This window comes from Setaria viridis, chromosome 4 (assembly GCF_005286985.2).
Source record: "Setaria viridis chromosome 4, Setaria_viridis_v4.0, whole genome shotgun sequence".
Taxonomy (NCBI): domain Eukaryota; kingdom Viridiplantae; phylum Streptophyta; class Magnoliopsida; order Poales; family Poaceae; genus Setaria; species Setaria viridis.
This window is the reverse complement of record NC_048266.2, coordinates 3,577,238-3,602,313: the sequence shown is the minus strand read 5'-3', so window position 1 is coordinate 3,602,313 and position 25,076 is coordinate 3,577,238. Positions and strand designations below refer to the sequence as shown.

The 25,076-nt window shown below is 44.2% G+C and overlaps 2 protein-coding genes, 1 long non-coding RNA gene and 1 pseudogene across 5 annotated transcripts; 2 read left to right on the top strand and 2 right to left on the bottom strand.

Moving 5' to 3' along the window:
• Nucleotides 1-1,431: 1,431 nt before the first annotated feature.
• LOC140222445 (uncharacterized) lies at nt 1,432-5,426 on the bottom strand. 3 transcript variants are annotated; one of them, XR_011897978.1, is made up of 5 exons: nt 5,221-5,426; nt 5,069-5,124; nt 4,902-4,925; nt 4,721-4,770; nt 1,432-3,251 (listed from the first exon to the last, which is right to left on the bottom strand). It is a non-coding gene; the product is annotated as an uncharacterized lncRNA (long non-coding RNA). The 3 variants fall into 3 exon arrangements; XR_011897977.1 differs by having other exon boundaries at nt 5,069-5,426; XR_011897976.1 differs by lacking the exons at nt 5,069-5,124; nt 5,221-5,426 and having other exon boundaries at nt 4,902-5,062.
• Nucleotides 5,427-6,369: 943 nt separating this feature from the next.
• Nucleotides 6,370-10,095, top strand: LOC117854119 (formin-like protein 6). Its single transcript, XM_034736412.2, has 4 exons — nt 6,370-6,671; nt 7,853-8,556; nt 8,933-9,154; nt 9,247-10,095. Exons 1-4 carry the CDS (start codon nt 6,599-6,601, stop codon nt 9,850-9,852), a joined length of 1,605 nt encoding a protein of 534 aa, XP_034592303.1. The 5' UTR covers nt 6,370-6,598; the 3' UTR covers nt 9,853-10,095.
• Nucleotides 10,096-16,181: 6,086 nt separating this feature from the next.
• On the top strand, nt 16,182-19,011 carry LOC117851280 (anaphase-promoting complex subunit 10). Its single transcript, XM_034733071.2, has 6 exons — nt 16,182-16,827; nt 16,925-16,985; nt 17,072-17,164; nt 17,627-17,697; nt 18,255-18,359; nt 18,581-19,011. The coding sequence occupies exons 1-6, from the start codon at nt 16,622-16,624 to the stop codon at nt 18,648-18,650; spliced, it is 606 nt and encodes a 201-aa protein (XP_034588962.1). The 5' UTR covers nt 16,182-16,621; the 3' UTR covers nt 18,651-19,011.
• A 3,214-nt stretch (nt 19,012-22,225) lies between these two features.
• Nucleotides 22,226-24,731, bottom strand: LOC117852471 (uncharacterized; annotated as a pseudogene).
• Between the last annotated feature and the right edge of the window lie 345 nt (nt 24,732-25,076).

Sequence of the window (25,076 nt, the reverse complement as noted above, 5' to 3'; positions counted from 1 at the left end):
GACAGGTGACTAATTATTGTTACAGCCGTACATGTTGTTTCTGCTTTTGTGTGTGCAAGGACATATGTAACATATATCGATAGGTAGGGGGTGTTTGGATCCTAGAGCTAAAGTTTAGTCCGTGTCACATCGAATATTCGGATGCTAATTAGAAGGATTAAACATGAACTAATTACAAAACTAATTGCAGAACCCCTAGGCTAAATCGCGAGACGAATCTATTAAGCCTAATTAATCCATCATTAGTGAATGTTTACTGTAGCATCATATTATCAAATCATGGACTAGATAGGCTTAATAGATTCGTCTCGCGATTTAGCCTAGGGGTTGTGAAATTAGTTTTGTAATTAGCCTATATTTAATACTCCTAATTAATGTCAAACATTCGATGTGACAGGAGCTAAAATTTAGCCGGGGGATCCAAACACCCCCTTACTCAACATCCAAACAGATATAGTATTGACTTATTGTCTTGTGCAACAACTCATGTCCGGCGCATCTGCTGTAAAAACTAGCCAAGTGTTAAGTGCTTGAATATATTTTTTTCTTAGGAATGTTAGTTAGAACAGTTTTATAACAATGGTGAAAAATATTCACCATCCATTGTGGTTTTTTAAAAAAAGACAAGTCTACGATGGATCCCATTTGCGATATAAAAAAATACCAAATTGTGATTTTAGCATAAAAATCGAGCAATATGCATCCCTACCCTGCAGTGATGGAGAAATGAGTGAAATAACCAAGTATTCAAACTAAGGCAAAGGCATATGAAAGATTTGGTTGTCTCTTTAAAGTTTGCACACCATCAAATTGGTGGAATTATCAAACATCGCCCTACGCCACGCCCACGTGCAATCGAAAATTGTAAAATATGTTGAATTTTACTTATACAACTAGGTATGAAGACGTAGGGATAAAAGTCTTTAATAAACTATGTAAAGAACATAAGAATATGTGGTCCTTCCACGATCAACTTGCATTGAACGATGAACTATAAAAATAGGGAAAAAATGTACTCTGGAATACTCAAAGAAAAAGAAAAAGGATTTCTCAAGAAAAACAAGATAATAAAGAAAAGGACACGACTATATTACAGCCGGATGTAATATAGTCCTGTCGGGCAGCCTGTCCTTTTTTTGGCATCTAGAGAACCCCCTTTCCCTTTTTTTGCTTCCGCTTCCTTGTTTCCTTGGTCGGCAATGGCGGAACGCGCGTTAAAAAGCGCGCGCAAGGCGCGCGTTCCTCCCCGATGTCGGTCCCACATTAACCTGTATTTACAGGAAAAAATATCTCGAAACCTAGGCTCCTGGTGGCGGTCTGCTCCGCCGACGAATCTCCCAGGAAAAACAGGGGGGCGAAAAAGCGAAAAGAAAGAGGGATCCAGGCGAAAAGCTGCAGGCAGTTTAGATCGACAGAAAAAGACGGTGCGTGTACATATTCACCTCATTTCGTTGATGAATTTCACCGCACAAATTCACAGATCTACCAGAGATTTTGAAACCCAGAGATCACCAACACATATCACAGCTTTATGATACACATATTTGCTTGGTTATATCAAACCCATGAGATCTGGATCTAAGAACCGAAAAAAAAACTACAGAACAATCCTCCAAATTCCCAACTGCCCACAAACACACAGGAACGCAAACCACAAATTTGGTATTTTTTTTGCCTGCACGATTTGAATGTTCTGCATACATCATCTGCTTTATGATTTCCTGTGCTGTTACCACCATCCGTCCCTGCTGGTTGTGTATTTAGCAAAAACAAAAATGTAAGACTTGAGTTAGTAAACACAATTGGTTAGTGCTGCGGAAAAAATAAGTGCTGGTTTTTTAGAACATGGAGAAAAATTGCTAGATTACTGGACTATTATGCCTTCATCTTGTTATATTTTTTCCTGTTAAACTAAATTAAGTTGCTTGTCATTAGGTACAGTCATTATGGATTTGAACAAGCTACCGCCAGACTTTGATTTCCTGGATGTTGACGCTGCAAATCCTTCCTTCTGTACTCAAGCAGATTTAGCAGGGGCTGGGTTGGGGTCCTGTGAGCAGGTTCAAATTGCAGATGGGAGAACCCTGCTAACTGCTGGTGATGCGCAAAACCTGGTGCAGAGTAGTCCATTTCCTGACACCAACCAAGTTGCTGCTGCTAGTACAGAATTTGCTGATGACAATCAAGTTTATGGTGTTGCTGATGAGGTTGTTGAAGAAGTTTGGTGTACACCTCCTGTCCCGTACACTGGACAGACTTTTGCATCTAAAGCGGAAGCAAAGTCTTACTACAACACATATGCAAAGAGGATTGGCTTCTCAATTCACATTAGTTCTACACGTCTGTCAGGTTTATCAAGGGAGCAGCACAAAGTGACATGTGTGTAACAAAGAGGGCTATGGTAAGAAGGCTAAGGAAGAGGAAGCAACTGCTGAGTCTGATGGGTACAATTCTTCTGAACATGATTCTGAACCTGAGAGCAACAATGATGAAACAAAAGAGAAGAAGAAAGTTGATGGTGGAAAGAAAAGGAAAAGGGGGAAGATGATTCACACAGGATGCAAAGCCACGATGGTTGTGAATCTCATAGATGAGAGGTGGCATGTGGCCTACTTTATGGCTGACCACAACCATGATCTAGTTGTGAAGCCATCTCTGAAAAAATTCCTAAGGTCTCACAAAGGGATCCCGCAGCAAGAGAAGGAGTTTATTACCCTGCTGCACGGATGCAACCTGTCCACAGGGCGTATAATGCAGCTGATGAATGAGATGTATGGTTCAGCACAGATGGTGCCATATGAAGGGAAAGATGTCAGCAGCTTTCGGTCCAAGATTAGGAGGGGAAAAAAGTACAAGGACATGCAAGAGGCTATAGACCGCTTTAGAGAGATACAACAGGAAGATCCTAATTTCTTCTGCAAAGTAAAGTTGGATGATGAGAACAGGGTGGAGAGCTCCTCCTGCGGGTCTGCAGTTCAATGTTCGTGTTTGGGCCTTCCAATATCCAAAGTCCGGGCCCAATTCCAACCTGTAGAAAAACCCTTCAATTATGTCGTATCTCCTGTGATTTTGCAATATGATCCAAAACACAACACATGCGAATATGGGGTTATTTCAGGTGCCAAGTGGCGGGTTAGTATAAGAATATGCATGAAAACACTAGTTAAATGGCACTAAAAGTGTGTCAATAACGAGCGTCAACACTCCCCCTTCCACCTCCTTATCTTCCAAACTGTAGCTCCCCACCTATGCTGCAATGATAGCAAAAAAAAAAAAAGATAAAAGCCGTTAGATAGCTCCCACCATTGTGCTGCTGAACTACACTGAATGATTTCTACTGCAAACAATATACTCCCTCCGTTCCAAATTATAAGTCATTCCAACTTTCTTGGAGAGTCAAACCATTTTATGTTTGACCAAAATTATAGAGAAGATCACAAAAGTTTATGGCACCGAATAGATATACTATGAAAATATATTTAATAAAGAAATTAATGATACCTATTTGGTATCATGAATGTTAGTACATTATTGTCTAAATTTGGTCAAACTTGAGATGCTTTGACTCCAAGAAAGTTGGAATGACTCATAATTTAGAACGGAGAGAGTAATTCTGAAAAAGAAATTGCTATGGGGCTGCACCTAACGCAATCACAACTCTGAATCCCCTCCTAGAGTTTTTAAGAGTTGCCTGATAATTGGTACAGGTATAATCGCCACTGGTATTACCACTGTGATCGGTGACCACAGGGCAGGTCTTAAATATAGTGCGTAACTACTATGTATGGGTGCTCTGTTTGTATGAATAAATAGTGTGGGAGCTACCTCAGAAAACAAACATGGGATTATCTCTGAAAAAACAAAAACAATTATTCAACAGCACACCGTGAACCTTAATATCCAAAGATACTAGGTAGAATGTGTCATGGATGCACTAGCTGCGCAGGAGATAAGCTAAGTCGGATCAATTAAACACCTATGTTTGTTTTAAGCCACAAACATCTTTGAGGCACCTATGTTTGTTTTTCTGGGTTAGATTTTTTTGTTATCAAGCATCTAACCCAGCAGGTGAGCAACTAAAAAAGATAATTAGATCCTAAAAAAATACCAACTAGACACAAAAAAAGATACATTGAGCAGAAGCAAAACCGAATAAAAACTCAGCCCAAAAGAGGAAGGATTAACACACAAAGTGTCTGACCATGGAATACCTACCTAGTTAACTGAAGCTAAAAATTCTAGAACATTGAAGAGGATGTAAGTTTTAACAGAACTAGGAATCTGCAATGGGTTTCAGAGCAATGTTCAGACAAGAACAAAAAACAGTGAGCGATAAAACTTCACACCAACAAGGTGAACCTAGCTCAGAAAAAATGACAGGGGTGCTGTCTCTGAAAAAATAACATGCATAATATTATGGTAGCTAGAACAGGCAACAAACATGGGGGGCTGTCTCTGAAAAAATATATACATGCATAGCTCAGAGGGCAGACAGGGTGCATGTGTCTGGATAAACATGCATAATAGTATGAAAATTAGCTCAAAAAGCAACAGTGGACTGCTCTGAATACAAGCACATTAGTGTAAGGACCACAAAAACACATTTGTGTTAACATGCATCACAGCAGCTGGGGGTATCTCTAAAAAATCCAACCTACATAACATGCATCCAAGCAAAAGGGGAAAAAATAGAGGGCACTGGTGGTGAAAAAAAACTCACCTCTATGTAGCTGACCAACTTATCAACCGCTCCAGATTTAGGCTCCCTACCTACCATCAAAATTAGGTGGAAAAAACAGTAGGCGAGAAGAATCCAAATCAGTTCGTGTTTTGGAGATCTCCCTCCCTCGCGAATGAAAATTCATGAAAAAATGGGAGCACGTGTCAAATGGATGCCTAACCTTGTGCGCGCAGATCATAAGCAGCTGGGTTTTCGACAGGATTGGGCACGCAGTTGAGAAATTCGCCAAAACCCAAATGAAACAGAGGGGGACGATCGCGAATCAGTCAGATTTCGAGCACCCATCCAACATCAAATTAAACGAGAACTCGAATGTAGATGTCTCACCTTCGTGCCTACCCCTCCCCTCGCTCCTCCTCTACCACCGAATCCTCAAGCCCCTCCTATGAATTGGAAATCCCACGAGGTGCCCACAAAAATCAGTACGCATCCGGCCTTCGTGGTGTAGAAATCGACGCATATGAGTAGAATGGGCTCACCTCCGTGCGCGCTCCATCGCTTCGCCGCCTTGGATATGCGCTTCCCTTCACGCGGAATCGTCGGATTTGCAGGCCTCGCCTAGAAATCGCCGGGCGGAAGAGAGAGAGAAACCCTAGAGAGAGAAAGCGGAATGGAGAATGGGGAACGATGCGAACCGAACAGGCGCGCATCCCGGTGATTTGAACAGTCGCTCAGAAAACCTGCCCGTTCTCTCTGACTAGTGGACCCCGCGGCGGAGGGGATGCGTCGTCCGTGAGAAATAATAGGTGGTGATCTGTGCCGTACGTTCCTGGACCGACGGCGGATGAAGCCGGCTGTACCAACCAACAAATTTACAGCCTGCTGCCATAGAGTCTTTACCTAAAGAAAAAGGGAAGAGGAACAAACAAGGAAATAAAGGCAATGGTTTGAAAGAAAAAGGATAACAATAATAATGAAATAATAAAGGAAATAAAGATTCAAATTTTGAACCCATTCCAACTTTTCTTTCTTTCTTTTTTTTTCCTTGAAGGCCGAATGCGGGCCTTCCTGTTACATTGGTGGAACCAACACATTACCCGCGGGCAGAGGATTTACAAACCCGCGCCTGCGAGGCAAACCTTCATCACCTGCGGGCACACCCATGCCCGTGGCGACGGGGGGCAGCGGGCGGCAGAGAGGTGGCGGCGGGGAGCTGGGCGTGTGGAGAGGCGGCGACGGGAAGGTGGCGGCGGGCAGCGGGAGAGGGTGGCGGGTGGCGGCCAACAGTCGGCGGGGAGCAAGGGGCAAGGGCGGGCGGCGGGGAGGTGGTGGCGGGGTGCGGGAGCGAGCGGGGGTGCGGGCGTGCGAGAGTGGACTCCGGGAGGATAAGGATAGATAGAAATGTATTATATACTTTATAAGGTCCACATGTCAGGTGCCGGTTCGCGGGTTCACGAGCATGGGTAAGATATTTTTATACTCGTGGGTACAAACTTAAACCCGCACACGTGCTCGCGGGCACAAAATAACACCCGTATCCTTGTACTACCGCATTTTTGCCCGTAGGCACGTGTGTAATTTGTGCCCGTCAGCGATCCCTGCTCCGCACCTGTCTCGTGCTACAGCGGTCGCACGCACGCGCCCACAACGACCTGTTAAACAAACCAAACGTCCAGACCATCACCAAAACCTCCGAGAAAACAAATCCACCGGCGCGGAGCTCCCACCGCTGCCAATATATCTCGCCACCACGGGCTGCCACCCCCCTCCTCCCCCAACGGTCTCCGCTACTGCTCGTCACGTCTCCTCCCTCTCCGTCCCCGTCCCCCTCCATCTCCTCCACCCCACGGTTCGGCTACCCGGCGGCGCGTCGCGCTCTGCGCCGGTTCCTGCGGCGGCGGCGGCGCGCGCGGGCGGATGGCGCTGTTCCGGCGGCTGTTCTACCGGCGGCCGCCCGACGGGCTCGTCGAGATCTCCGGCAACATCCTCGGTGCGTGCCCTTTCTCGGCCCGGTACTCGGCAATCTTGCTATTTTAGCTGGGTGCGTTTGTGCGAACCTGCTCGTTTGCTCGCGCTGGGGCTGGGCTTGTTGGACCTGTTCGTCGGGGGCTTCTTGGAAGTAACGCGTGCCACGGTACCGAGAATACTGCCCACACAAGCCACTTCGCACGCACCTTTTCTTGCTTTATTCCCCATTTCTCGAGGGGGGAAATTATGTAAAAAAAAAGAAGAGTGCGTTTATTTTGATCTCGAGGCGGGGATTTGCTTGGGGAGTGGAGATAGCTTTGCCCAGATTTTGTGGCTTTGTGCCGGTGGGTTCGGTTCATGCTTTGACTCGCGGAAAGGCCGTCGCTTAGCTGTTGTTAAACTATGCGCTTGACCAAAATAGGGGCACAGAAATTGACCAGAGTAGTTGGCTACCGCGTTGCCATTGTCTCTCTTTTTTTTTATATGAACTATCACATCTCCATTTTGAAGTGAAACTGTTTTAGTTGGGTGTGATTGTTTTCAACAGCAGTTAGTTTAGTTCATGGGATTTAGCATTTATATGATACTAAATTAAGTTTTCTATGCTTGGTGGATGGGATGGACCTTCCAATTGTTGGATTGGAGAGTGGATGGGATCAGATGCACATTTGCTCATTTATGTGAAAAATGGCAACCGTTGAGGCTTACATTCTCATATTAGTGCCAAATATGTATTTAAAGATAATATATCATGCCATTATTTGATCTTACTGTGTTTTTGGGGAAGTGATTTTATCGAATTGTTGACAAGTGTCACCTTGATGTTGTTGTTCAGGCTTTTTATAGACGAACCTGTTGTTCAGACTTCATCCACTACCTTATCAATTTGATTTGAATTTTTTCATGACTTCTTCTGATAAAACTAATTGCCCAAAACTAGGTTCATTTCCCCCATTTATCATCCACCTGTGCAGCTTAGGTAGTACCTACTACATTTCCTTTTCTCAAGTATACACTGATGTTTCATTGTCTAAGTCGACGCTACTTCAAATTGAACTTTATTCCCAACATTCTTATGCAAACATTCACCTATTTCAACTGGTCATCCTTTGTACATTATTTGTAATCATACTGTTTAATAACGAAAATAGCATTTGCTCTCTGTTTCTGATGCTGACTATTTATTGCTTCTTTACTTGCCAGTATTTGACCACTGCTTCTCCACGGATTTACTTGAAGAAGACGAGCTGATGCCATACATTGGAGGAATCTTAAAACAGCTACTTGGCCGCTACTCCATCGACTCATTCATGCTATTCAACTTTGAGGGAGGCAAGAAGGACAACCAAATTGCCAGCATTTTCTCTTACTACGACATGAGTGTGATGGGTTATCCACGTAACTATGAAGGATGCCCCTTGCTCACCATGGAGATGATTCACCATTTCCTGAGGTCTAGTGAAAGCTGGCTCTCATTAAGCCAGGACAATTTTCTGCTTATCCATTCAGAACATGGGGGGTGGCCAGTCCTTGCTTTTGCATTGGCAGCTCTACTGGTTTACCTCAAAAGGTGTAGTGATGAGAGGAAGGCTTTAGAGATGGTTTGCAGACACGCACCAGATGGGCTAGCTGAGCTATTCTCACCAATTGACCCAGTGCCTTCTCAGCTGAGATACTTGAAGTATGTGTCAAAAATGCACACATCACCAGAATTGTGGCCTCCTGTTGACAAAATGCTGAATTTGAATTGTATAATAATCAGGAAGGTACCGAATTTTGATGGGCAAGGGGGATGTAGACCAATATTCCGGATTTATGGCCTAGATCCCCTTGCACCTAATGACAGGGCTACTAAAGTTCTTTTTTCGATCCCAAAGACAAGTGATTTTGTCCAGCTTTATACACAGGTATAACTTTGTTTGGTTATCAACTATCATGAATCGCATATTAGTATTTATGGCATGTCTATGCTGTTTGTCCATAATGCTTTGGCTCAATAGTTTAATGTTTAAACTTGTACCGATCTATTTAAAATATACCATTGCAACCTTACAAGTTTAATTAAATTTATTTTCTATTGTTATGAATAAGTCCAAAGCTCAAATTTCGAAGTGCTTAATCTTACCTTTTTGTTATTTATTTTATCAGCCTCCCAATTTTTTTCCCCGAATTGTAGGATAGGTGTATATTTGATGTAAAACTATATATATGGTATCTTAAGACATTTTCAAGCCTGAAGTGATGAACTGATGCGTATTAAACTGTTCTTGTTTGCAAATTCAGGAAGAATGTGAGATAATCAAGGTTAATGTTCATTGTCCTGTGCAAGGAGACATTGTAATTGAGTGCATCAGCCTGGATGAGGACTTTGAACATGAAGTTATGGTGTTCAGAGCCATGTTTAGCACAGCTTTTATTGAAGACAATCTGTTGGTACTTGATAGGGACCAGATTGATATTCTATGGGACACAAAACACCGATTTCCTGTAGACTTCAGAGTTGAGGTAGTTGGATATTTCTTATATCTTATTGCATCAACTGCTCGCGCCATTTCACCTTTGTATACATTTACACATATTTTTCCTGATAATTGTAGGCTATATTTTCTGATATGGACATGAGTACAACAATTGGCAAATCTAAGTTATCAAGCGAGGAGAAAGAAAGCCTTGCAAAGGTTGATGATGCCTTCAGTCATCTGGATTGGTCAAGCAAAAATGATCACATCACAAATCATGAACCAGACCAGAAGGGATTACACAATGAACATGATGGCTTTGATGCAATACCTCTAGAGGAAACAGAAACCAGCAACAAAGCAGCTGAACATAGCTTGCTGGATAGCAGATCAGTTCAGATTCATCATATAGAACCAGCAGATAACCATTATTCTACGCATTCTTTACCAGAAGCAGAAGCTCCTGGACCAAACTCTCAAGGAGATCAACTGTTCAAGGATACATCAGCACGGGATGAGCCAGAAGTGGATGGCACTAAGAATGAACCCAATTCAGAAACACCTAAAGATGCAGAAGCTGGTGGTGCTGGAGCTGCAGAATGGTCTGACAACAACTCAGATGTGTTCCTGTCAGATTCACCCTCAAGCAGTGCTCCATCTAGCCCGCCAAAGTTCGACGAAGATATCCTGGAAGAAGCTGGAATGGTTGAAACTCGATCACAACTGACTGAACTGAAGATATAACGGGTGTGCCAATTCCTTCTACTGTAAATTGGGGCTCACCTGATCCAAGAATAAATGGATGATGGAGATACCGAAAATGTACTTGAACAGATACGTTTACACAACACTATGGGAAAAAGATGGTCGGTCAGACCATAAGCATGTACAGTTCATTTTTCTCAAACATGTATGAAAGATTTAAGATATCTTCAAATTTTGTTGAAAATGTGCGTACCGGAGTAGAACTTCAAATTCTTCCTACTATCCTTTATGGCATTCATGAATTCTTGATGGTTCGGGGGTTGAGGCGCAACAAATCTGGAGAAAGTTTGGCGCTCATCATATCGGACTCTACTCGCAAAAACAAAAAAAAAATCATATCGAATCGGGAGAAAACGCCGGCGTGCTTGGCCAACACCGTGGGCGGCATGGAGGCGGCGGTGCGGCGAGAATGGCGGTGAGGTCAGACGCAATGCTGATCTCCGTTCACTCGGCCGCGGCGCGGCGCGATGCTTACCATGCCAAACGGCGCGCTGGGTCTATAAAGGCCCAACAACGAAGCCCACCCACTGGCCACACACGGCCCACTGGGTCTATAAATACCTGGGATCGCAGCTCCGAGTCTGACAAGCCCGCCACGCCCGCACTGGGTTGTCTACAAAGCCCGCACTTTCCTCTCTCCCTCCCTCCACACAGACACGTGAGATGACACGAGAAACAAAACCAAAAAGGGCCACCTCCTCCAGATCACGTCAGCACCAAGCACCCTAGCTCGCGACGATGCCCACCATAACCGCAGGCTGCCATCCCGTCGGCGGCGGCGCGCGGAGCATGGCGCCGCACAGTGGCTCGGAGATGGCGGCGGAGGCGGAGGACCCCGAGGAGCGCAAGCGCAGGAGGGCCAGGAAGAGCATCCTATTTAATCGCCATCGTCGCGTCCTTGTTCTTCGTCGCGCTCCTGCTCCGCGGCCTCTTCATCCCCGGCCTCCCCCGGTGCCGGTGGGCTAGGGAAAGGATCTTCACGCCGGAGATCGCCGGCTTCTGCCTCTTGATGGTCGTCTTTGGCTTCGGCTTCGGCTTCGGTTACGTAGCACAGTTCGTGTCGTGATGGTTCTGTAGCTTCCTCGTGCGCGTGGACAAGCCGGTGGCCTAGGAACGTGCCGAATCCTATTTGTAATTCACAAATCACAAATTCACAATGTCTCAGTGAAAAATTAATTAGCTTTTATACTCGTCGAAGACTCCAACTTAGTAAGAACCCGAACAACCATTTTAAAATTTGGATCCGTCAAATGTACATGACAGTACCAGGATAACTTCAGATTTTTGTCATTGTATGGTAACAAGGCCCTGTTAATATAGTTGTGACGCTAGCTTCACAAATCTTGTATGCAAACGCTCGTATATATTGATAATATATCTTCAGGTTGGCATATCTAGCCTGTTGCAGTTCTTCTAAAAAAAAGTTGTGACATAGCCACGTGGGCCCGTGACAAGTATATTAGTATATACGTGTCGCAAGGACAAATATTGGACTTATAAAATTATAAACATTATACGAACTGAACTCATCGTAGGTACTTGTATTTTTCTATTTTTTCAAAATAAACTATTCAAGTAATGACCCCAGACATCAAACAAAAATACCTCAATACATCACATATACACAAGTTCCTGGCTCGTGAAAAAGATCATTGACATAGATAGCTTTGATCCTTGGGCTCAAAGTCGGCGTCTCCAATAGTATAAGTTTATAAATTAGTTGATAGCTCATAGTTGATGTGGGTCCCGTATACATGGCAACTTTGAAGATCGTACTGTGAGGAGAGCTGCATCGAAAGGTGAGCGAGATTAGCTCTTCACTCCATACTAATCTCATACTTATTGCATCGTTTAACTTGTAAAAATTGATTGAACTAGCTATAAGCTAGACTATTGGAGACACCCCAAGGCTAGATCAATCCACAGTTCATTCATTTATTACAGTTACGTAGTATTTTGATTCTCAATGTTCTTGGAAACATGGAGAATGGACATTGAAGAAAATTCTAACACCCAACGAAAGAACAAGAGAAACTTCGAAGGCTGAATTTGAATTCTTTCCGCACCGACGAATCTTGGGATGTACTGGTTGCCCGATGATTCAAAGGATGCCCTTTCATCAGAGACTTGTTGCCAGCAGCTTTATCACAACTTTCCAATTTCTTCCCTCCCCACTTTAGCTCACCCAAATTTTTACTGCGGAAGAGCGTGCAAAACCTCACATGTCAAGAACGCAAGCAGCACAACGCCTTGCTCCTCGCGAGGTGCGCAGCTTTGCCCGCTCTGGCCGCCTATGCGGTTGCTATGCGCCCGCTGCCTTCTCCCAGATGGCAACGGGCACAAATTACCCACGTGTCCACAGGTAAAAACCCAGTAGGATAAGGATACAGATTCTATTTTATACTCACGGGCACAGGTGCAGATTTGATTTTGTACTCGCGGGTAAAAAATTAGCGGATATAAAAATATCTTACCCATACCTGCAAACCTGCGAACTCGCCTGACATGTGGACCTCAATCCTCCAATCCTCCCAGCACCCATCCGCACGCCCGACCGCCCGCCCCATCCCCCACACCATCCCTATGCACCAGGTGGCCGCTGCCACCTCCTCGCCGCCCGCCCTCCGCCCTCGCTCGCCGCCGCCACCTCTCCGCCCACCCACCTCCCCACCGCCACCTCCCTACTGCCCGCCCTCGCTCCCCACCGCCCGCCTCCCGCCACCTCCCGCCGCCGGAACGAGATCCTCTGAAGTCGGTCTCCATGACTGCTGCTGGCAGTCACTAAATTGCTGCCGTTCATTGGCATCCAACGAAGCAAGTTGCGCCCAGGCACTCTACCTCATTCGCACATTGTGTGGCCCAACAACACGGCCCGTTAAGCGTAAAAAAGCAGCGGGCAGCCCCTGCCGAGAGCTCCCCATGGATAGGGAAATCGCCGCCGCCGTCTTCTGCTCGAGCATCGCGCCATCACCATCCCGTCATGGAGAGCCGCGCCGTCATCATCCCCTCGCCCAGAGCCGCGCCGTCGCCATCCCCTCGCCCAGAGCCGCGCCGTCGCCGTCCCTTCGCTGCAAGCTGCATCGTCGCCGCTCCCTCGTCGAGCGTCTCGGCGTCGCCGTCCTTCGCTGAGCATCGTCGCCATCATGGACGCTGCCGGCCTGCAGCGTTTCCACCTCGCCCATGTCCTGCACGCCTTCTACCCATGCAGAGCTCGAACTCGACTAGCTACAGACACGGCTGCTGACCTCCATGAGCTTTTTCAATCTCTAATACTCTATGTACAGTCTACAAACCATGCGTGTAAAGTGCAATTTGTGCAAGAGCTTGCAAACTATGTAAATTGTGGTTGTACCCAAAGCATCAAAATCAAAATCCATGACGGCGACGACGCTCGGCGAGGGACGGCGACGCCGAGACGCTTGATGAGGGAGCAGCGACGATGCAGCTCGCAGCGAAGGGATGGCGACGAGGCGGCTCTGGGAGAGGGGATGGCGACGGCGCGGCTCTGGGCGAGGGGATGATGACGGCATGGCTCTAGGTGAGGGGATGGCAACGATGCGGCGCTCAAGCAGAAGACGGCGGCAGCGATTTCCCCTATCCATGGGGAGCTCTCGGTAGGAGCTGCCCGCTGCATTTTTACGCTTAACGACCTCATGTTGTTGGGCCACACAACGAGCAAACGAGGTAGAGTGCTTGGGCTCAGCTTGCTCCGTTGGATGCCAATGAACGACAACAATTTAGTGACTGCCGGCAGCAGTCATGGAGACCAACTTCAGAGGATCTCGTTCCCCACCGCCTGCCCTCGCTCCCCGCCGCCTGCCCTCCTCCCTTTCTTCGCCGCCACCTCCCCGCTGCCCACCGCGCCTCCCTGGCCTGTGCCCTCCGCCCGCCACGGCCCTTCCCTGGGTGTCACGCCGCACCGCACCGCGCTCCTAGGTGCCGCGCTGCGCTCCCAGGTAGCCGCGCCGTGCCTCCCAGCTAGCCACGCCACCTGCACTGCAGCCTCTATTCTTCGCCGGCACTGGAGCAGGAGGCACCGGATCTATTGGGGGAGGCAAGCACCGGAGTTGAAGCGACAAGATCCTGGGGAAGCAGCGGCGGGAGGAGGAACGGGAGGAGCAGGGGCTCGGTGGAGGAAGAGGAACCGCTCGGTCGCTCCCGCACCCCGCCGCCGCCTCCACTGCCCGCAGCCCCCTCCACCACCCGCTCCGCCGCCCCCCGTCGCACAACCAGTGGCGTAGCCAAGAATTCAACATAGGGGGGGCGGTCAAACACGACCGATAGATTGTAACAACTAAAATCTCGAGAAATATATAACAATTAATGATTCCAATACAAAAGAGCAATATCATTGAAGTCTCTGACTAACTAATGATTCAACTAAATATGCAGATCTGATTATCTTTTTCATTTTAGTCTTACTCTACGGGTCTTTATATCATTGAAGTCATCAATAAGTGTGTCAGATGTGAACTCCATTGCAATCTTCTTCTCAATGTAGATTATCAAGCAATTTCTTAGAAACTCATCACCCATTTTATTTCACAACCTTGTCTTAACAAGTTTCATTGTCGAGAATGCATGCTCTGTAGTTGCAGTTGAAACTGGCAGGGTTAGAACAAGACGAATCAACCTGTAAAGGAAAATATTTAGTATTATTCATATACAAAAGGAATAGTAGTAAGAGAATAAGTAAACTGGGAGCAGCATGTTATATAACCTGTCGATCAAATGATAGTCATCCGATTTTCCAGTTTCCACTAGCCGACAACATAGCTCAGAAATAGTTGACAAATTCTGAAATTTTGGATTTGTGGGCACATTAAGTTCAAAATCTTGTAATCGTTGTCTTAAGTTATTTCTTTCCTGTTCAATAAAATCAGCAGGATAGAACTTTGAAGCCAGCAAGCAAATATCATCAATTTTAAACACATCTTGGAGTCCATTCCACTCTCCTTGCATGTTACTAGCACCGTCATATCCTTGTCCATGAATATTTTGAACATCCAATTTATGATAAGCTAAAACAGAGAACAATTCTTGTTTAAGAGTTGTAGAGAATGTATCATGAACATGAATAAGGTCAAGAAACCGTTCTCGGATAAAGCCTTCTTTATCTACAAAACGAACAATAACTGCCATTTGTTCTTTTCTTAACTCATCTCTTGATTCATCAACAACCAAGCAAAACTTAGCATCTCCTATTTCATTACGAATTGATTTCTGCACATTACAAGCCATAAGATCCAAGATTTCTTTCTGAATTTGTGCTGAAGTGTATTTAGCATTCTGTGGGGCATTAACTAGAACCACTACTTTGACCTCATCATCATATGAAGCTAGAAGTTTTACCATTTCAAGAAAGTTACCTTGGTTCTTTGAGTCAGCAGATTCATCATGTCCGCTGAAGGGGCAAGCCTAGAAAGCTAACCATCGGATTGCATAAATTGATGTTTTAAGATGGAGTCTATTATTCTTGATATCTTCATTGGTTTGCTTCTCAACGGCTTGCTCAATATGACATGGCTAGTTCTTCAAATTCTCGTAAAACTGAACATTGTATTTATGAGCTGAACCACAGTCTTTTCCCATGTGAGTCAAGAAGGCACATTCTTTTCCATTATTGACTTTTTCCAGCTTCTAAACCCTTTCATTGTAAAAGTGTTTGATCCTACTTTTCCAATTGGCTTTTTAGAAAACTGAAAGCATGGAAAGCAAAAGGCTGCACCTTTTGTAGGTGAGTACTCTAACCAAGGGAAAGATTTGAACTAATGAGTCTGAAATCTGCGTGGGTGTTTCTTCGAACCAGAAGAAGGGTACTCATTCTTAAGAGATTGGTATGGATCATGCTTCGTGTACGCTCTGACAACTTGGTCTTGTTCATCGGGAGGATAATCCCAAATTTGTTGATGTAAACCTGGATCTCGTTCCACCACTAGGGCACTAACACCTTTAGGATTGATTCTTTGAACTTCGGATGGTGATTGCCTTGGAGTTTCGTCTTCAACCTCTTCATTTTCATCCTCCTGTTGCTGTGCAGCAAGCCAGCTAGCATATGAACATCTGTCTCAGAGTCAGCATTAATCTGTTCAGGCACACTGTCTTCCCTTTGGAAAAAAGAATCAAGCATCTTTCTTTTTAGTACCATGATTATCCTTAAAAAATAATTGCTCAATTAGCATCTAGCCATCTACAAGTAACAAGCTATTGAACCAACTAAATCAAAGTAAAATTAACCAAACAAAATTATCAATGGAGTGTCGAAGTGCCACTATTTACCTCGGCAGTGTAAACTGCAAGAAATAAAATAAAGATCTTTCGAGCCGTCGGCTGCTGTGTCTTGATCTTGAGATTTTGTTGATGTCTCGCGTGATCAGGCGATGAGGCGTCGATCTCCGATGCTCGGGAGCTCGTTCGCGATAGGTTTAGAGATCTTGAAATTGGGGACTGGGGAGATGAGAAGGTGGTGCCGGTGAACAGAAATGAAACGACGGTCGACGAGCCTGGGCTTGCGACTGCGAGGCTGCGATCATAATTGAAGGTCTCGATCGACGAGACTACCGCGCGCGGCGTGCATGTCCTATCAGTTCGGACTTCGGAGCCCTCAGTGGACGGTGGTGGTGCGAACCGTGCGATTGACCGATTGCGCTCCTCAAGGGGTGCTTTTGTTAATTTTTCCTTTTCCGTTTTTGCTTCCCCGCACAACCCGTCCAAAAGCTTCCCCAACATTTCCCCTCCCACCGCGCCGATGGAATCCGACGCCGAGGAGGAGGCCGCGGCGACCCCAGCGGCGGCGCCGGCGCCGGCCGCGGGGCGGCTGAAGGGAAGCCCGGAGCTGACTGTGGAAGCGGACATGCGGGAGATGGCGAAGACGGCCGCGTGGAGCGTCAGCTCCTGCAAGGCCGGCAACGGCGTCGCGGCCCTCCGCGACGACAGCCTCGACACCTACTGGCAGTGAGTAGCAATCACCCACCACTCGTTTTCCTTTTTTACCTCTTTCATGGGAGTAATCGAAATTAGAAGCCTGATTCGGATTTGGCGACTTGGTCAGGTCGGACGGCGCGCAGCCTCACTTGGTTAACATTCAGTTCCAGAAGAAGGTGCAGCTGCAGGTGCGTGCTTCAGTAGGGATGCTATTCCTTTTGGCTTGTTTGATTCACGGGGTTCTGGATTAATTTGTTTTGTGTTGCGCGGGCAGCTTGTTGTGCTCTACGTGGATTTCAAGCTCGACGAGAGCTACACGCCGAGCAAGATCTCCATCAGGGCCGGGGATGGCTTCCACAACCTCAAGGTACTCTTTTTTCTCCAGGAAAAATCGTTTAGCAATGCTCAGATGCTTGTCAGGTATTGTAAAATTTAGGCAATTTTATACATGTTGATTGGTTGGTCCAACTTATGTGCAGAGAGCTGTGTGTGAACATACATTCTTGAGTTTAAAAGCCTGTGAAAGACTTCAATGATTCGCGGATCTCCTGTGTGTTCGGATAAAAGAAAAGCCTGTGAAAGACTATATTTTTCTTACTTTATCTTGTTATTTATGTTGGTCGAGAAACTGAAACTGATGGTAATACTGTAACTTAATTGTTTGTGTATTCCATGCCTTATTTAGGGGTTAGGTACAGTTACATGACCTGGCATTTCAGGAGAAAGTTGCTTCCGCATTGCAAGTACTGGTCCTCGGAATGTTGAGCATACTGATTGACAATATTGGCATAATATCAATAATTCGCGATATCTTTTCTCATGATTCCAGGAAATTAAAACTGTGGAGCTTGCAAAGCCAATTGGATGGGTCCATATATCATTATCTGGGGCTGATCCACGGTATGCATTTTAAGTTGAAGATGAATACTAGTTCCCAAAATTGTATTCTGCAATGGAAGAGTCTGACATAAGTTCTAGGATGACTTTTATCCAGTAAATACTGTTGTACAAATATATAGCTTACAACCATGTGCTCGCATGCTTATCTATTTAGGTTGTACTCCATAATTATGAGTATAATCTCTTTATTTATGTGGGAGGACTAAAATATGCAGACTCAATCTGGCATCCTTGGTTTGTTATTTTGGTGATAATGCTTATTTTTCTTGAATCTGTCTATTGACTTTGAAAAGATCTGGATATCCTGTCAGGTTTACCTGATACTGACTCATTTGAGTCAGATAACTACATCTGTGTTTTTGGTAGGCAATTAATCCAGCCAGCAATACTCTAAAGAATTTAAGATAGTTTAGTGAAATGGTACAGGAATTTTACCATCTTAATATATTAGGAGGTGAAACTATTTCAAAGTAGTGGAAGTGATGCTCTGTTTAAACATTGTACTACTCGATTTTAGTTACTTCACTGCTTACTGTCTGTCTTTCTTGTGTATGCAGAGAAACATTCATTCATACATTTATGCTCCAAATTGCTGTTTTGTCCAATCACCTAAACGGGCGGGACACTCATATCCGACAGATCAAGATCTATGGGCCAAGACCGTAAGTTGGATACCATCCAAGCACTCACCTACCTGTCTGCTCATTTTTAGTAATACCCGAGTACATTTGACTGGATTGAGTTTTACGTGCTTACGAAGTAACAGTCTGAGTTCATATAGAAGTTGACGTCTGTACCCATGTCGCATACTGTGTATGTTACATGGCCTAAATTAAATTTGTACTATAAAATTCTCCATCCTTACGTTTTTTCTTGTTTTCAGGAATCCTGTTCCCCTCCAACCATTTCATTTCATTTCCAGGGAGTTCATCACATACTCCACCATTAGATGACAATCAGCGAACCTAATTGTGTGTAGTCCTCCATGCTGGAGTTGTCTGCTGAAGATTGGAGAGTGTTTATACGGTTCAGAGTTAAAGGTTTCCTAGCGTGAGCTTTGATCCGTGCACAGGTTCAACACTGAAAGCACCTGTCAAAGCCTAAGCCTGAGTTGCCCCTGAATACCTGGACTGGAAAATTCACACTCCGTACGAGTTAATAATCTGTTATTCACCTCCATGGGCATGGGAGCTGCTCCGGGAGAACATCGTCCTGGAAACTCTCTTGCACTTTATTTTTAACAATTTCTGACACCTGTGATTCATTTGATATAGACTATTCATGACGATTTTTAAGAAAATTTTATTGTGGTTATTTGAGAAGCAGCTATATGGTTGTTATTTACGTGGGCCTTGAGCCCGGAAGGACTGCTGTGACACTTTTGGAAGCCCACGAACCCTGGGCTGGGCCATGCAATGCACGCTAAGAGCAACTCCAACTCCAAGAGTCTAAAAAAATTTCCTTCGAAGGTTTTGCTAAAAATTTATTCTTCCAAAATCATGTCATCCCACGTCAGATCTCCAGTAATAAATTTGTCAATACTTCAAAACTGATCCCATCAAAACTGGTCATGTCACCACGTGGACGCCTCTGTCATCTCACTTCACCGTCTCCAGCCGACCTCGCTCAATCTTGCTTGCAGGTTAGGTTCCCGTCGCGTCTCAGCTCCTCTCTGATGGAAATGGAGGCAGCGAGAGAAAAGAAGAAAAAAGAAGAATAAAAAAGGAAGATGGAATGGTCGCACACATACGCACAATGGTTCCAGACTTCCGGGACGTAAACCTATACCGCTTTTCAGCGTTGTGGCGAGGCCATCGTCTCCACCGCATGGATCCAGCCTGGTACACACGCCGCCCGAGCTTCCTGTCATTGCTGAACCACACGTGCCCCGCCCCCGGCCGTCGAAGCCTCGCCGCGCGCCGGGACGGTCCTTCAACCCTGTTGCCCGCAGGCCGCCCGCCGCTTGCAGGCTCGCCGCGGCCACTCACCGTCGCCCCCACCGAAGTCGTCGTCTCCGCGCGCCATCGGACCTGCCGCTCGCGTGCTTGCTGCCCCGCCGCCCCTGCGCGGAGCCCTTCCTCCGCACAGCCGTGGAGTTCGCGCCGCTGCCAGGCTGCGCTTCTCCACCCCCGCCTGGGCTCATCCGCGGCCCGGCTGCGCTCCGCCTCGCCACTGCCACCCGGCCGTGAACCAAGCCCGGGTCATCGTGCCGCGAACCAAGCCCGGGTCATCGTGCCGCGAACCAAGCCCGGGTTATCTTTGACATTGGACGAATTGGAATGGAAACAGGATGTTCCGATGGTCCTAGAAAGATGTTGGAATAAGCATAAGAGTATTTGGTACACCCGATAGTCACTTTTTTATGGCGTCGGACGAAAGGCTTGGAAGATAAAGAAAATCCAACAACACTGGATGATCCGATGGTATACGACAAGAGGAGCGTCGGACAAAATATATTTACTTTGATTCCTAACAGAAGGTTTTGAACTAAAAACCCTTTAGCACCGGATGTTCTGACGGTATCATTAAAAAAATATCGGAGCAATGACGTTAGGGAATTCAACGGCTACGTGCCGTGCCTAGTGGCACCGGATGATCTTGGTTTGGATCGTGTTGTTTCTCTGCTGCTTTTCCTCGTCCCTGGCTCGTTCAGGAATTAGGAACATTGGGCTCTACTGGATCGAGATAACCGGCGTCAGCGGTGTCGAGTACTTCGTGAGGATGTTCGGCTGCTCGTGCCTCCAACCGATCAGGAACAGGAGGATGCACCACCAGGTCGACAATGGCGATGATCTTTGCCCCAAGTTTGTAATCCTATTTGTAATTCACAAGGACAATTTTGCCCTATCGCGAGGACAAAAATCGGGATTAAAATTAAATGTTAGGCAAACCGAACTCAGGACATGTACTGTACTTGTATTTTTTCTAGAAGAAATTATTCAAGTAATGACCGCTGACATCAAACTAAAAACATCTGAATACATCATAGGTATAGAAGTTCCTAACTTGTGAAAAAGAATCATTGGCATAAGTAGCTTTGTTCCTTGGGCCCGAAGTTCTAATTAAGGGCCATATCAATCCACAGGTCATTCATTTGTTACAGTTATGGTGTATTTTGGTTGATATGGTGGTGGCAGGTAAAATTAGTGTTCTTGGAACATGGGGAGTGAATATTGAAAAAAAAACAACCAACCAAAAAGAGAGAGGAAACTTTGAAGGCTGAATTTGGCTTCTTTTCCCACTGATTTGTAGCCTGATGCTTGAGACGAAGCCCCTTCATCAGACTTGTTGCCAGCAGCTCCATCACAACTTTCCAATTTCTGAGTGTGCGCCTTCACCTCTTGTAGAATCTGCACCCCAACCTCTTCTTTTGAGCTGCTATTGCAAGTGAGAGAGTTCCTCCATGGAGGTGTTGCCGTGTTGGTGCCACTGGTTGTGCTTGTGCCATCCTTCTGGCCGTTATCTAGAAGGCCCAGGAGATCTTCCAGCGAGAACATGCGGCTCTCGTCGTACTGTTCAGCATCAGGAAGAATCTCTCAGTCCTCCTCTTCTTCAACTCAAGCCTCTTCAGAGACTAAGCTGCCTTGGAGGAGCGTCTACAATGTTAAGTGGTTAGCATTTTCTCCGACTCACATGAATTGCTTAAAATTAGTACAGGATATGCATTAGAGGGATATTCATTAGAAAAATTCGTTCAAAAAAAAAGATATTCATTAGAAAAGGTACACATGGCTACGTGTGTTGATTTCTCACCAAACCGTTCATTTAAGAGTAAATTACTTTTGTTTATGTCATGTGACCTAAAAAGCTATAAGAGCATCGTTAATATCCTGAAACACACTGTTCACAGTAGTAGACTATGACGGGCAACAGTTGCATGCCCTCAAAAAAAAAGGAACGGGCAAAAGTTGTAAATAAACTCCCATAATCATGTATGGTAAGTACAAAGAAACATGAAACAAGCTGCTAACAATGTAGCTCCAGATCTCATTATTAGCTTGCCAAATTCATACTTCACTCAACAAGTATAATTGGCAAACCAAATTCAAGAATACTGTAAATCACAAACTAATTTTCTGAAAGATCCCATCTACTCGTATCTTTTTTCTCTCCTATGCAATAAAATATAATGCCTACTTAACGTGGTTTAACCAAGGTCTCACAATTGACAGTTACCACCATCTACCAAAGCAATCTCAATCCGCAGTGGTAATAAGCATGAAATTTAAAAGCTAAATATTACCTCTTGAGTGTGGCGGAATACTAAAAATAGTTCCCGCATGGAGAGAAGCCACACACGCATTGCAACCTCGATGGTGGGGTAAGGAAAGTGATTAGGAGCGAGGGTTGAGGCTTTGATATTTATGATTCTGGGTACTTTTGGACAGGGCCGAGCCGGCAAAAATCGAGGTCCTGTACCAAATTCTAAAATAAGATCTACCGTCTAAAAAAATAGAACTTTAAATAAGATATATGATATATATCACAATAAGATATATCAAAAACCGTACCTATTCGACCTTTGCTTTCATAATCTTTCATTGAAGTACTTCATTCTTTTAGTATTCCTTAAAATGAAATCTTCAATGATATGCTCATAATCAATCTTCTCCAGTAATCCACTTTCAAGTGCTATTGTAGCCAAATCATTAAGTCTTTGTTGTGTCATTGTCGAACGCAAATATGACTTTAATAGTTTCAATTTTGAAAAGCTTCGCTCTGCTGATGCAACAGTCACAGGAATGGTCAACAGAATTCTATATGCACTACTTGCATTGGGAAAACAGTCATGCCGCTTTAGGAACTTTAGAATTTCAACAGGACCTATATTTTCTTTAGGAATGAAATCTTGAAGAAACTTTAACTCCACATACAAATCATTGGCATCAACATCAGATTTTCTATCTTTTGTAAGGATAGCCCCAAGATTATCACAAGAAGATTTCAAACTTGTGTCATCCAATGACTGTAATGTTTCAGAGGTAAATAGGAAACCAAAATTTTGTTGGTAACTCTGGTACTGTTCAAATCTTGTTGTAAGTGAGGAAATTGCTTGATCAACAACAGGTAAAAAATAGCTTATTCTAAATAGCTCCTCGGCAGACTGTGTAGCAGCATTTGTGTCATCTAGGTTCTCATCAAAATATTTCTTTCTTTTAATTTCTCTTCTTTTATGAAACATTGTACCAATATCCATCTAAAGTGCAATCCCTTTGGCAATCTCTAATGCTTCTGAGAAACCAGTTTCCCTATAACCCTTGAAGAAAGAAATCAACCCTTCCATTTTCTCAATGGCAACATCAATAAGCATATCTTTTGCTCGCAAGTGTTTGCTTACTAAATTAACGGCATATAATACCTCATACCAAATGACGATTGCCCCTATAAATTCATATTCTCCAAGTTCATTGTTTGCTAAGCCCTTAGCCTCACTGCTTATTTTTGGATCATTATCAACATCAGATACCTGAAATTGAAAGGAAGAAAATATGTGTTATAGTTGGAGATAGCCAAAATAAGTACATCATTATCAAATATCAGTACAACAATATTGGGTACCTGAAGTAGAGCCTCTCGAATGTCTATGCACTGAAATCTTATAGCTTTAACACTTTCAACACGACTCTCCCAACGTGTAGCTGATACTGACTTGAGAGTCAATCCTGATATGTTATCTTTCAGAATCTGCCATTTCTTGGTAGAATTAGCAAAAGTTATATAGATGCGCCGGATGATTCCAAAGAAATCCTTAGCTTTACCACAAGTCTTAGCCATATCACAAAGTGTTAAATTAATGCTATGGCAACCACAAGCAGAATAGAAAGCACGAGGATTTACATCCAAAAGTTTCTTTTTTTACCCCTTTATGTTTCCCTTTCATATTTGACCCATTATCATAACCTTGTCCTCTCACATCATCTATATCAAGACCAAGGAGCTTTAGTTCATTCTCTAGCACATCAAAAAGTCCTTGCCTAGTTGTATCATTGACATCCCAAAAATCCTATAAAGGATTCTTCTACGCGAACATCACTTGAAGATGAGTCAACATATCTTATAATTAAAGACATTTGTTCTTGGTGGCTTGCATCAGGAGTATAATCAAGTATGACAGAGAAGTACTTTGCACTCTTTATTTTCTTAATAATTTCAGACTTAATAGCAAAAGCAAGCAAATGTATCAACTCATTCTGAACCTTAAAATCAAGATAATGAGCTTGAGTTTCCTCACTTGTAATACGACAAACATGTTCTTGAATAATTGGGTCAAATTCAGCCAACATCTCTACCAATCCCAAGAAATTCCCATTGCTATCTTCATACATTTTGCTATTAGTCCCACGAAAAGCTAGATTATGCTTGGCAAGAAATTTAACAATGCAAACAATTCTGAACAAAACTTTTCTCCAATGGTCCTTTTCTTTCTCGAGTTGTTATTGAGCACCTTTATCAATAGTTTGATCCTTTTGCAATCTACTACGCAACTCATACCAAGTTGTCATACTCAAAACATGATTTGTACTTGTCTCATGCTCTTTAAGTCTAATACCAAGATGTATCCAATCATTAAACTCCTCATTTGCCAACTGACCTTTTCGATGGCCTTTTGTAAATAATTTACAACCAAAGCAAAAGACCCTGTCGAGTTCCTTAGAATAGACAAGCCAATCTCTATCACAATGCTCCCCATTTGAAAAAATTCTTGTATAGAATAGTGCAAAAAACCTGCTAGAATATCTATCCTTAGGACCTTTTGTAATTGATAAATCTCTTCTAGGTCCCTTTTGTGCTAAAATATCAATTTGTTTATGATCAAGGGAATCCCAATATCTAGGATCAAATATATCAGGCTGAAAGGAATCATTAACATCTGCAACAATATTGTCATCATTAACTTCCTCAACCCCAACAATATTTTCTATCTCTATCTGACCATCTGTAGGATCATTGTCATCATTATTATCAAGTGCAGCTCCCTGTCCCTGACCAAGTGATTGATTATCGGTGGACTCTTTTCTAACAAATTTATCCATAGCACCCTTTTGAGATTGAGTTAAATCCTCTATTCTTTGTTTTTTCTTACGCTTTTGATAACCAGATTCATACTTTCTAGACTGATTTGCAGAAGACATGACTACAACCTCAAATTGGAATACTAGATAATCCAGAACCTATACAAAAATAACCGAACACCTAGATTAATCAATATTATATTAGTCATCACCCATCAATATTGATGAAAATATTGAAAATTTATTGGATCAAATTAGTATACCTGGAGCAATCGATCACAATTGACAGACCGATTGACGAATACCGGTGTCGATCTCGATTCGTGACGCCGCACGATACACGCCCACACGCAGGACGCAGCGGTA